Source organism: Fulmarus glacialis, unplaced genomic scaffold, assembly GCF_000690835.1.
Source record: "Fulmarus glacialis isolate BGI_N327 unplaced genomic scaffold, ASM69083v1 scaffold36270, whole genome shotgun sequence".
Lineage (NCBI taxonomy): Eukaryota > Metazoa > Chordata > Aves > Procellariiformes > Procellariidae > Fulmarus > Fulmarus glacialis.
This window is the reverse complement of record NW_009188894.1, coordinates 1-13,564: the sequence shown is the minus strand read 5'-3', so window position 1 is coordinate 13,564 and position 13,564 is coordinate 1. Positions and strand designations below refer to the sequence as shown.

Sequence of the window (13,564 nt, the reverse complement as noted above, 5' to 3'; positions counted from 1 at the left end):
CCCCCGCCGCTGCCGGGGGGACACGTCGCGTGGGACGGCCCTCGTCCCCCGTGGTCCTCTCGCGGACCCCGCTGCCCCACTCGTGGCTCTGGCAGATGGTTTTGCGTCGAGATCAGGGTGGCTTGTTGGGTTTTTTTTTTTGCATTTGCGCCTCTCGCTCGCCCCAGGAGTAAAGTCCAGATACGTCGGTATCGCTGCGAGACTGACCGCGGGGGATTTGGGGGAAAAAGTGCCTAAAACTGTTGATTTAACCAAACAGCTCGTGTTTCCATAAGTTTATCAGTGGCAGGGACCTGGGAAGGTACCTGGAAGGGCCTCCGTGCGCTTCTAGCGTGCGTCTTTTCTCAGGCGAAGCCGTGAAGGTTCCCTCTCCCCTGGCAGCTTTCTTTAAAACTTCGTGCTTGTTTTGGAGTGATGTTTTCTGATGGAAAAATAAAACAAGAGCGAGACTTTACTTGAAGCTGGCAAAGTGTGCCACTGGGAGGTTTCTGCAGCAGTCTTAAAAGGTTATTATTTAAAAGTGTACAGGGGAAAGGAAGAGTCGCCTTGTTAATGTCCTTTCTAATGAGTGGTATGTTCCACTGCAGATAAAATAATTTAAAATTAACTGGTTGCTCCTTGTTACCGTTTCTCAAAGCACGCGACCTGTATCGATTATCTAGTTGTTTTAGTGGCTTTGGCATGAGGAAATGATTTAATTAGGCTTAATTCACCTGCAGAAGTCACTGCTAAAATAATCTGGAGCCAGAAGGTTTAGGGTTCAGAAAGGAATTGAATGTTTTTGTAGGTTTGAATACGCACAATGAAATTATTAGACTTTAGAAACAAGTTATCAGTTCACTTGTATACGAGGGCAGCTTATACCCCAGGCTGCGGTGGCACTATAGGAAGCTATAAAAGTGTCCATCAGTAAAGGTTGGGGTTAGTTTTTGCAGAATTTGAAGCATGCTCAGAGGAAGGGAAACCGCATACTTTTTTTTTTTTTTTAAAATAGGCGGGTGTCAGTGATTTCGGACCACAAGTCTGGTCTAAATTTAAAACAAACACCAAGCCAACAGGTATTCAACGGTCTCCAAGTTGTGGTTTAGATGAAGCGTGTGGTTTTTTGATGCTCATTAAACTGACAAGTGACTTGCTGTCCTATTCGAAGGTGACAGAGTTGGTGCTCGATAACTGCCGATCCAGCAACGGCGAAATCGAAGGTCTGAATGATTCATTTAAAGAACTCGAGTTTCTTAGCATGGCCAATGTAGAGCTGACATCGCTGGCCAAACTTCCCACGTTGAGCAAGCTCCGAAAGGTACGTGTATCTCGCCTGCCAGCGCTTTGAGAAGTAAAAGTCGCGGGTGACAACCCACAGTTGCGCCTTTCGGCACTCGCGGTTGAACTTGCGTGGCGCTGTCGGTGCTTTATGAGGTGGCAGCCATATCCCCCCTATGTTTTTTTAAGATCTGAAATCATTTTGGGTTATCTCCAGTTAATTATGGCCAAATGGGGCTTGACCGATGACTCTGAGGACAGTAAATGCTTGTCTGTTAAAAATGTGGAGGTTGGCCGTGTCTTGCTGAATGCCGATGGTTGGTAAGAGGCCGTTGGGTTGCCCAGCCAGGGAAGTTGCACATCACTGGCAGAATAAAGGCTTGCAGTGAATTCCAGTATTACGTGTTCTACCAACTTAAGATTTAAGTATCCAAACCCATGAGATTTTAAGGAGTACTTTATAATTCTCAAAGTAAACTTAAAGGAACTTTTTGACAGCCAAAGCGATAACTCAGCTAGTGCTTGTTAACTTGTGGGACTCTTCAAAAGTGTTCAGCTTTGTGATTAAACTGTTCATTTAAAGGGAGAACGATTAAAAATGATGCGGGTCTGAATTTGATGGTAAAAATCTAGTCATTTAATTAAATTTTTGTGTATAATAGTTGGAGTTGAGCGACAACATCATCTCAGGAGGCCTGGAGGTCCTTGCAGAAAGATGTCCAAATCTCACATATCTAAATCTAAGTGGCAACAAAATCAAAGATCTTGGCACTGTGGAAGCTCTCGTAAGTACAAAGTGAGAGGGGCTAATGGAAAATTTAAATCTAATAAATACTATTTTTCTTAAATCAAGAATAAATTAATTTTTTTGCAATGGATTTTGCAGTAAATTAATTTTTTTGCAATGGAATGGTACAAACTGAGCTGTAAGGGCTGTGTATGAGCAGTTTTTTCAAGCACAGTATAGAAACAGCAAACGGGGGGTTTAAACTAGTTCAGTGTAAGATCAGCAAGTACAAAGATGCAGCGTGATATGTTCTAGCTGCTTATATTCCTTTTCAGCTGAAAGGCATGTGAAATTAAATTTCTTTTCTCACCTGTCATATCTTCTATATGAATTTTTTTCTTGCCAGCTCAGGTGAAACGGATACTGCGGTGTTTTAGGTTTGTCAGTATTCCAGTTGGTCCTGACTTATTAACCTGATGTCATGGTTATTAGAGACAGTACTTGTAAATGTAGCCCTGTAAAATTCCTTCTGTGTTAGTAGTGGGATGTACTGAATAAGAGATTGTTGAGCTTTTGTTTTGTCTTTGAAAGAAAAGTAGCCAAGTTATGTCTTGCTAATCGTCCTGTGTTCGTTTGTTAAGGTATAGTTTGTCTAATAAGCAACTGCCTTAAGCGTTCATTAAACTGTGAAGTGATTAGGATGTGTGTATGAGACGGTCAGTTAGGAACAAAGCACCAGTAGCAGGTTACTTAAATGTAGGAGGAAGCTGCCAGCGCCTGTCACTACCTGATCTGTGCACCCGTTTCTCTAGCTGATGATTTTTTTCTTTTTTTTAGGATTTTGATATAGACTGCATATTTTTAAAACTGCTCATAAAGATTCTTCATCTACTTTAATGGTGCTTTAAGCCAGCAGTTAGTAGACTAAGTAAAGCAGTTAGTGCTCCATAGAAGAAACACTTTTATTTAGATCTTAGATGCTTGCCAAGCCATGCGGGTGTCTCATTCTGTACGTGTGTGTAAAGTCTGAAAGGTGAGAAAAAGCACCATCAGTTGTCTAGTCTTTATTGTTCGGAAAGCAAATTCTGTAGTGTAGTTATCAGTCCTACCAAGTGCTTGCTTCTCAAAGATGCCTGTAATTAAATTAGTCAAACGGTTTACTGAAAGGTTGCTGGAGTTGTTAAGTTTTTGCCCAAGAGTGAACAAAAATGGGCTATGCAAACAAAAACCAAACCCAAATGTGTGTTACGCAGTCTGTGCGTGGTGGTCTAGCGCTTCAAGGATGTGTTGGGCGTGCTGCAAACGTGCTGTGGAGTTGATCTGCAAAAGCACTTTCATTAGCGTTCTGACTATGCAAACACCTTTTTGAACTGAAGTTTGTGTTTGTGGGAGCAAAATACTGAATAGAAAAGAAGGGATGGGGACCAAATAAATTCTGTAGCTGGCTATATGGTTAACTGTATTTGGGCCATGACCGCACTGTAACTTGAAGTACCACGTCAGGAAATGGGGGGAAAAAAAAACCCTTTTCATTTATTTTCAGCAAAATCTCAAAAACTTGAAGAGCCTTGACCTGTTCAACTGTGAGATTACAAACCTCGAGGATTACAGAGACAGCATTTTTGAGCTGCTTCAGCAAATCACATACCTAGATGGATTTGATCAGGAAGATAATGAGGCACCGGACTCAGAAGATGATGATGATGAGGGTAACTTCCTGAAATAAACTGTGGATAGAAATAGTATGCTGTAATAAAGATATAGATGTAGCGTGGGGTATAGTGACTTCTTGAATGCACTAGCACGATTCTGTGCTCTTATTTTTGATGCGCGGACTTGTAGAACTCGTTTGGTATTAACACACTGTGATACAGAAGGAAAACTCCTGTCACAGGTTTTGAGTGTTCTTGCAGAAGCCTTCTGAGTTTAAGGAAATTGGACCAAAGATGTTACAAAGATATAAACGTTCTCAAAATAAGTTGTTGCCGGTAGTAAAGCACTTTGGCACTACTGAATGATACAAAGCGAGGGGACAAACACAGTTATTTTGTATGAAAAATTATAATCTTCCTGGTTTTTTTAATGGCTTCAGTCCCGTCCTCAAGTATAATACAATTTTTTGTTCAAAAAATGTATATAGTTCCTTTTGATCTGACCTCCGTTGTAGTCCTTAACGAGGCTATTCCTACATCTTTTTCCATTGTTACCTGATGGAAAACGAAACCTGTAGGCATAGGTCTGTCAGTGTGTGGCTACAAATTCTACGTTGATGTGATTGCAGGAACAGTATGCGTGCTCTTCTTTAAATGTACTTGGCTTAACAGATGACTGACACAGTCAAAGCTGTTAAGAAAGAAAACATCCAAAACGTGTTTCAGCGCTGTTAGCAAATATGATGGGCTGTTGTTGTGATGCAGCGCCTTATGCATGTCTGTGTTCTAAATATCCACGCAAATAACTAGCGAGATTTGGGCTGTATCTGTTTATGACAGAGGTTTCTCAGTGATTTCTCTGTGCCTTAAATCGTTGGCTGGGAGCTGCCACTGCTGTGTGCTGGGTCGCCCTGTCAAGGGGCTGCTGACGACTACTCAGACATGTCAAAGTTTGGAAGCCTGGGTTTAAAAGAACTCAATGAAAGCCAAATAGTTGATACTTGGAATGTGAAAATAAACCCAATATTTGAAAATAGATTAATAGGTTATTAACTTGAAAATGAATTTAAGCAGTAAATTACCTTGTCATTTCTTGTAATTCACCTAACTGAAACTGCGAAAGTGATCATACGCTCCAGACACAAAAATGAAATGAGAGATCAACTGTAGGTGTTTCATAGTTACTAGTGAGTGATTAAATAACAGATAAATGTAATATGTTAAGCTGGTTTTGCTTTTAAATATTTTAGGGTTTGATTTTATAGAGAAGCCTCTCTTCCCCTTCCACTGACTAAATTTTCAGCTCCCTTGCAGGAGTTTGCATACGTAGCTGCTTCAGGCATCGAGAATTTTGCCTGAAGCTTGTGATGTAAAAACATCAGTAGCCTTTCTTCATGGAAAAAAATTATAACGATTAACTTCATTAAAATCATGCTTGTTTCCCACATGTTGCCTGCATTTAAAAAAATAAACCCCAAATGCTTCTGGAAAAAAACGTTACAACTAGCTTGACCTGGTGTATACAAACTTGCATAAAGAGAAGTTAATGAAACTTAACTTTTAGCATTTATGTATAAGTGTATCCTTCATTTCAGAAGGAGATGAAGGTGATGATGATGAAGATGAGGATGAAGCTGGTCCTCCAGGAGAGTATGAAGAGGAAGATGATGAAGATGATGGAGGTTCAGATTTGGGGGAAGGAGAAGAGGAGGAGGAAGTAGGTCTTTCATACCTGATGAAAGAAGAGATTCAGGTAAAGTTTGTAAATTCTACCAAATCCAAGAAATGAAGAAAAACCGCCTACAGACTTCTGTGTTAATTTAAATGTACAGACACAGAGTATATAAATGCAGGGTAGTTGCAGTGAGATGTTTTAGAGAGAATGCTGCTGTCACTGAAGTAAAGTGTTGCCTTGAACACGAGTGGTGGCTGTCAGCTATGAAGATGGTCCTGGCTGACTTCCAAGGCTTGGTTGACTTTTATCCCACCCCTTAATGTTGCAGGACGGTAGACCCTCTTTATTCTCTGTAAGGTAACGAATCCGTTCTCCCCAACATTTTGAAACTATGCATTACTGCCAATTAAATTGTCAGAGTAGAAATACATATTAAGTAGAATAAATTAATTTCTTTCGGAAAATCGAAGAAAATGCCCTGGTCTTGCGAAAGAAGAGAATGAAGTAGCAACAAGTTACCAGTACTTCACGTAAGGTGAAACTAAGGAAAAGTCTATGTTTTTTGCTGTGATAAATGCTGGGTTTTTTTCCACGCACTCACTTGAAAATGTTCTTAGTGGTGGTGTTGAAGAGCTGTGGAGAATAGCCCACAGGATCTTTCAGGTAGTACTGTGCTAAAAAGCAAGTGGAGGAGTATTAAGAAAATATACATGTTTTACAAGGTTATGAATAGATTCTTGTACATATAAACTCGTCATGCCTAAATGATTATTGCATAGAAGTAAAACCCAGGAGTCCTGGTTTAGTACTCTCCTTTGGCAGCTACAGGGGTTTTGGAGGGAGAATGTGTCTGGCATGGAGTTTGTGCGCAAGGCTGTGCAAGCAGCTTTACGTTTCAGATCAAAAAAATCCTGTTGACATCACTTCCATTACTGTGACTTTTGATGAGAGTTTACTTCCTACTGGCTGCATTTCACATGGATGTGCAGAAAATCCTGAACTAAACTCTTTGGTGTTCTTCATTTTGTTCTTGTAACTAGTGCTCATATGATTTGCTTACGAATGTAACTTTGTTCCTGCCTTAATGCTCTGAAGAGGTAATGTCTGTAACACAATTAATGAAGCTAAAACTAAATGAGTAAATCTGTTTTGAAGCCAAGACCTTAGAGAGAGTTCTTTGGAAAATGAACAATATGTGACTAAGAATAATATCAGGGATTAATTGTGTGTGGTCGTCGGTATATGCACATGCTCTGCACATGAGGTGACTAGGAATTGCCACACAGAGCCATGAAAATGTTAGGGGAGTTCAGAACCGTGGCCCTTCTGATGACGGTGCAACAAAATCAGGTATTAAGCTTGTATTTTGCTTTCTTTTAGGTAGGGAACAGGTGGTCGTCAGGGTGAAACATGTAAAGTTTTGAAAGAGTTCTAGTCTGCTAGCTTTTCCCTGTATTTTGGAAAATAATTTGGAAAATTAAATCATGCACCATTCTAATTGCAATGAAGTAATCGAGAGCGCTTTTTAATCCCCATGTTCTACGGGCAAATGTCAGATGGGCTCTCTAATGTTTTCACATTTTCACTTGTTATATTACCCTATGTATAAAATTCGATACAGCAGATGGATATAAAAATAAGACTTCAGTTTGTCTTCAAGGCTTGACATTGTGCCAGTGGGGCAGAGATCTTGCTCCATTGTTTAATTTTCTGGGGCTGCTGATTGTTAATTGGTTTACATTTTTCAGCTATCAGCTTTAAAAAAAAAAAAAAAAAGAAAAAAAAACCCAACAAAACACTAAGAAAAAAAATCCGCAGCAACCTAATTCGTTTGACATGGAAACAATGATTTTGTAAAGATATTAGCTGTTCTGCTTTCTCCTCTTCCTTTAATGACAGAGGGTTAAAAGGAAAACTAAGGTTGTTTGTCATCTCTATTTGCTGTCGTGGCCTCTTCAGTTAATTTTACAATAACTTACTCTTGAGCTGGCATAAGGTAGTGATAAGTGGGGAAAAACAAAGAAACGAGAATACCGGGCCAGATAATACACTGGCGTGGGTGATTAAATGTACTATAGTCAGTTTGGCTGCCTACCCTTGTACAGATGGCCAGTAACGAAAAAGTAAATGTGGAATGTGACCTCTGAACAGAGTAAGTGGGATTTTCTGAATTTCTGCTCAGGATCAGCATGTAAGCAAAAGTTAAATAAACGGCAATTTAAAAAATATTTCACAATTTTTGTAAAGGATGAAGATGATGATGATGACTATGTTGAAGAAGGAGGCGATGAGGAGGAAGAAGGTAAGTTCTCAAGTTATTCAAGTTGTGACCAAAATGGTTGATTCTTTATAATTCTTCAACTTTTCAAGTTTGGGATATGCACTCTAATGGCATAAATCACTGTTTGGTCTGTTTCTGAAGGTATGTGAAGTATTTTAGGATCGGGTTAAGCAAGAGCTCAAGCAGGTAGTAAAGTAGCTGTGCAGTATTTGGTATTTTTTTGTCCGTTCACTTGTAAAACAAGAATAAGGAAGAAATGACAGGTTTTCAAAGTATCTCGTTGAAGCACTTTTCTAAAATGAAAGATACTGGATCTCCTACACAGTTAGAAATTTTAATTTTTCCAACATGGAGAGGAGAGGGACTCTTCTGTATACCTTGCATATGTTATTTACATCCATTTACAATACCTTCTTTAATGCATCAGAGGCTCCGCTGGCAAAGCCCTAGAAGCAGCAGTAGCAGCTGTATCTTTTCCCTTTATCGAGCTGAAAGCGGCTTTTCCAGTAAACCTCTCTACCTGAGAGGCAACTCCTAGGAAGCAAGCTCAACCCAGTATCCTCTCTTAACGGCTTAGCTAGTGAGCCTAACCATGTTTTTTCTGTCTAGTCTTTTTATCAATGGTTGTAACTTCTTAATTTCATAAATTACTTTTTTTTTTGATGTCAGACACATGCATAATAGTCAAAAGCTTGCAAAAAAATGCCAGTGTGTGTGGTTCATCCTGCTTTAAGAAGGTATAGTGTATCGAGTGCGTATAACTGATGTGGAAAAAGTGGCATTCTTGCAGGCTGATGCTGTTCCTTTGGTATTTTGCAGAATGTAAAGTTCTGTTTGCAAGAAGTGGGTTACTCGAGTATTTTTTCATAAAGTAACTTCTTATTTTATCTTCCGATATTTTAAAAAGGACCTGCAAGAAGTTAAACAGGACAAACAATCACTCATTCTTTTTTGCACCTTGATTGAGGTTTCCAAGCCTTCAGGGAAGGGCCAGCCTTACGTTCAATGCTCCTGCTCTGTTCTGGACCACTGGAACAGAAGTTGCTCTATAGGCAGAAGGCTTATTCTTGATTCTTGCACGGATACCAGCGTACTCTGAGCTGGGGGTGGATGGATGGGTGGCTTAGTTGTACGCATCTCTGTTCCAAGTGGAAAGATTAAGACAGCGGATAGGAGTCCCCTGTTACTACCAATCAATGGCTGCTAAAGTCCCTTTAAAAAAAAAAGCAAGCTTCGTCTTAAAATTAGCTGGCTTTTCCTCTGTCCTTTTCTTGCTACGAGGTTCTTCCAGAACTTTGCTTTTCTAATGATTAAGAACTCTGTCCTAATCTTTAAACTATCCCTAGCAGCAAAGTTCTGTATTAATGCTGAAGCCCTGAAGTCTGTGTAAACTGTAGACAAATTCTAGAATTTCTCTCCAGACTAGTTCCCGTCTCATCTGTACGCTTGGCTTAATGGAGCAGTTTTTGGAGATGTGTCTTGCACTTGAAAAAAATGAAATTCTGAAATGGTAATGCTAATTCTTCACCCTTTACAAATGCAGCCTTCGAATCTATTAAGACAACAAAGCAGGAGGTCAGGATGGCTAATTAGCCAGGAAATGACTGCTGGAAAATAAATCTATTAGATTTGACAAAATTGCATTTCATGATTTCACCACAAGAGCGCACAGTCCACTGACCGAATTAAGCATATTTCTAAGAATAAGCTCAAAGATGTTTATGCAAGATGCTTGTATCAGTTTGTCATTGGAGAGAGAACAGAGCACGTTTCACTTGGTAGCTGCAAAAACTGCTGGGTTTTGGGCAGGGTGTATGCAACTTCTAAAAACTAAAGTTAGGGAGATACAAAAATGTCATTTCCATTTTAGTTCTCAAATATATGTTAACAGAAACACTTTTTTATGAATCCACTTCATCTTGATAATTCCTGTATGGAACATCACATGCTTAGCTTGAACTTAGTTTAATATGGCCTGCATGAATTATTCAGAGTAATGTAAACTGATCTTTTTTTGAGAGCCATAAGCAACAGAGACATTATAGTGGTGAATGCATTAACTACAAACGAACGCTAATCCATTTCAATTACCTTTTCTACAAGTATAACATTACATTTATGATGTCTGAGCAGAACCTAATGAGATGTATGCATACCTCTTTTCCTTAGCAGAGGGCGTTCGAGGGGAGAAGAGGAAACGAGACCCTGAAGATGAAGGCGAGGAAGAAGATGATTAATTTGTTATAGACACAAGTAGGACCAGACTCTTAAGTTACAGAATACGCAATAGTGATTATGCAGATCTGTATGTCTCCATGTACCATAGATGTCCCTACAGAAGATAATATGTTAACTTTTTATAGGAGAAGTGTGGTTTTACTATTCTTGCCCTTTTTATCATTCCAAATAAGATATAATAGCCTGTTAGTGAACCTATATGTAGAAGACAATTTTCAGCCCTATAATCACTGAAGCCATTGTCAAGTTTTTCCCCTAGACTTTTATTTGGAGCTCTTTAATTTTCTACAAGCTTGCTGTGTTGGTCATCATTAGCCCAGAGTTAAAAACCACCCATTTCACATGGGTTTAATATTGTGAATTTCCTTCAAGATTTTAAAGTTTTTATACTTAAAAAGCTGAACTCAAAAATGCTATATGGCAAATTCCAGTCTCTTTTAAAGGAGATGTTGACTATAGTCTGAGTTTACCAGGGATTCTATTTGAAATCGACAACTAGATTACATTTTCATTTCAGATTTTTAAAAGGTGACTCCTGTAATATTTTTCTAAATCTTCTCCTCATTTTGTGTGTTACATTGTAAAGCCTAAGTGGGTTTCAGAAGATCTTTTTTTTCCTGCTTGTTCAGATGTTCAGTGTTTGCTGCAGTATTCACTAGATACCTTCAAGAACGTATCTTGGCAAACTGAAAGGGTTGTAATGCGTAAATTTTCTCGAAAATACATAGTCATCGCAGGTATTAACAAAAGCAAAAAATCTGTAGTTTTAAACCATTTCGCTAGAAGTCTTTGTTAAACTTTCACTTACGTCGCTCTTGCATTTTCATTTCGGGAATTCTGCAACAATCATGGTGTTTGGCTATAAAATATATGCATTTCTAATGCAGAAGTTAACGGGTAACTCCTTCAAGCACATTTTTTTTCAAACAACCCCCCACACTTTTATAGAATCGTTGAAGGGGGAAAGAGGAACATAAGTTAGTCTTTCTTCGCAGGTCACCTTTTAAACTTTTTAAATCTGGTTGTAGGCAAAACATTCAAGTTCACGTATAATACTAGTGAATAGTTTAGGGTTTTTTATATTGAATGGCTGCAGAAACTTGTTCCATTGCATACAGTTGGTGGCAAGTAGAGGAGACATGCAGAGAAGCTTTTTTCTAGCAGCCTGATTGTGACCAACAGGTCTTAATAATTCTGCCCCAATGGATTCATGTTTTCTATTTGAGCCACTGCGAAACAAGTTCAGACATACAGCATTCCTCTTTCAGTCATGATTTGGATTTAAAACAGTAGTCTTGATATAAAACTAATTTACATTGTTTCACCTAGGTACTGAACCAAATATCACACACAGCTTTATTCAAGAGACTTATTTTTGTATCTGTCTTGGCTGACAATAGCTGCCATTAAACTGGGGGAGACACCAAGGATGGGGAAGAGGGAGATTTCCTGGACCTAAGTAAGAGTCAGTCACCCATAGATCGGTTACCTGTGAATATTTAATAGGTATTTCACACACTAGCAGACTTTAAATGTGACTTCCAACTCTTAAATCAAGTTTAGATACTGCAGGGTTGAAGTTCTGCAAAGCCCAATTTCTTGTGTGTGTGGTTTTTTTCCCCCGAATAGAGCCTTAAATCATAGTTTCTCATGTAGCTGTAAAGCATAGCCAGCCATTAAAGGCATCTGAATGAAACGAGTCAGGCAGATGGCAATATACTTGGAAATGAACTGACTAAATGGGTTTTGCATTTTTTAACGAATAGCTGTAAAGACACTAGAAAAGTAGTGGTAAAACTACATTTGCAACCACAATCTAAGTTCCTGTGTTTGTGTATGAATACTGAATGAATAGAAATCTTAGGTAAGTGCACATCCTATCTTGTCATGGAGGCTCTGTGTTCAAGGCAGTTGCTTTGTGCTCAGCTTTGAGATAGAAAAGTGTGTTTTCCCATCTTTCTGCTTACTTTTTTTAGTTTCGGTGAATGATTGAAACCTATTATTTATAAGTGTGTACTTTAAAGTACCTCATTGTCAGGGTTTTCCTTAACTGTCTTTTACTGATGCATATAAAATTAGTTTTAGATGGAAAAATTCACTATTTTGATGGATTAAAATTATTTGAGTGCTTGTCTTGTTTCAGTAAGCGAGTCCAGTTTTGACATTGGATGAGCTAATTGGACAAAACAGAATAAACTCAGAAGGGGTTAGCAGACCTTCCCTAAGATAGGCAGACCTGACACTTGCTAAAAACAACTCGCAGCGTCTTGCTTCAGCCGCTACATCTAAAAATCTGAGCCTCACACAAAACTTAACTTCCTAAGTAACTTTGTCTTTTCCTCAGTGTTACCATCTAAGTATAGTTTCATATTTGTCAGCTTGGCATGCAATTAAACAGCATAGCATTTTTTAAAATAAGTAATACAGAGCCTCCAGATAACTTTTGAAACTTTTTTGCTTGGTGGGTGGTCTTTTCATGCAAATATGTAAGGGTGGGTTTTATATTTTGTAGAGGTTTTGTCCTATTTTAATGCTCTTTGTATGGCAGTATGTATATAGTGTGTTTCGGTTCCTTATCAAACTCTTTCCTTAAACTTTGGAGTAACTGATTTTGTGCAACTGTGTTTTGAATAAAGCCATGACAGTGTTAAATTAAAGAAAACAACCCTGCAGCACTCTTCTGATAATTTTTAGTTGTAACAAAACATGTTTCCTCCCCACGTGTGCTGTAAATTTTAAATTAAAAAGTTTTCAAACCGAATTATTTCAAATAAATTGAGACTATTGTATTGGATTACTTCTTTTAGTATGTACAGCTGTGGAGAATGTGGTATTTCTTAAGGAATGGAGTAAGAGGTAATTCCTGTTATCTTTTTGTTGTTGGGGAAACCTGCAGAACTGTGTATCTTTCTGGGGCTAGAACTTGGACTTTATGATACTCTAGTTCTCGGTAACATTGTCACAGTCGAGGAAGGATGCTATGGAAAACCCGAAGTGATGTCCGGATAGTTCACTTAGAGTGTTTCCAGATGAGTTTAATGTAGGAACGAGTGTTGGAGCTGACAGGGCTTTTGCACACTGTATAAATCAATACCATTTGAGTGTAGCTGAGCTATGCAAGTCTGGCTGAGTCTTAAGAAACAAAAATGAAAATCAAGAGCCTGTTTATATTTTGCTTTTCATAAATGCTGACTTGGTGTGCCCCACAGCCTGAGCTGCATGTCTAATGCCGTCCTTTCAAAGTAGCTGCCTCGGTCTGTGTGAATTATTCCTCAGTCAAGAACAATGTTTTAAAAAAAGCTGCTTCTCCTATACAGCTAGACAAAGCATTGTTTTTATTTTGGGATTAGTCCAGCATTCTTGGCAAAAATCCCCTGGATGCACTTGAGAAAGCTAGTAACTAAACAGGCTTTTTTGAGTGATTAGCCAAGAAATGGGTGGTGGTTTTCTGGGATTTTTTTTTCTTAAGTGTGGGGAGGAATTGCCTTTCCATCTAAAGCTCTATATTGGCCGCTCATTCCCTATGCACCTATTTGCCCACTGGAGTGAAACCAAATGGGGAACCTGAGCTTTAGGATTGTTTTTAACAGAAGTTTAGTCTACCTTTTGGGGATAGTGGTGGGTTTATATTAACTAAACCCAAGCTGTTCCATTCTGGTACATGCATGGCAAAGGAGACTAGAGGAAATTTAGTGCTGTGTAGGCACGTCTTCAAAATCAGGAAAAACTTG

At 38.8% G+C, this 13,564-nt stretch overlaps 1 protein-coding gene across 12 annotated transcripts; it reads left to right on the top strand.

The window, feature by feature from the left end:
- Positions 1-1,108: 1,108 nt before the first annotated feature.
- On the top strand, positions 1,109-12,590 carry ANP32E (acidic (leucine-rich) nuclear phosphoprotein 32 family, member E). Of its 12 annotated transcripts, XM_009580223.1 has the most exons (7): positions 1,151-1,300; positions 1,923-2,045; positions 3,531-3,696; positions 5,235-5,360; positions 5,606-5,610; positions 7,562-7,616; positions 9,768-10,426. In XM_009580223.1, exons 1-7 carry the CDS (start codon positions 1,241-1,243, stop codon positions 9,830-9,832), a joined length of 600 nt encoding a protein of 199 aa, XP_009578518.1. In that variant the 5' UTR covers positions 1,151-1,240; the 3' UTR covers positions 9,833-10,426. The 12 variants fall into 12 exon arrangements, with proteins under 12 accessions (XP_009578486.1, XP_009578518.1, XP_009578495.1 ...); XM_009580191.1 differs by lacking the exon at positions 5,606-5,610 and having other exon boundaries at positions 1,109-1,300; positions 5,238-5,392; positions 9,765-12,590; XM_009580200.1 differs by lacking the exon at positions 5,606-5,610 and having other exon boundaries at positions 5,247-5,392; positions 9,729-10,426.
- Positions 12,591-13,564: the final 974 nt, after the last annotated feature.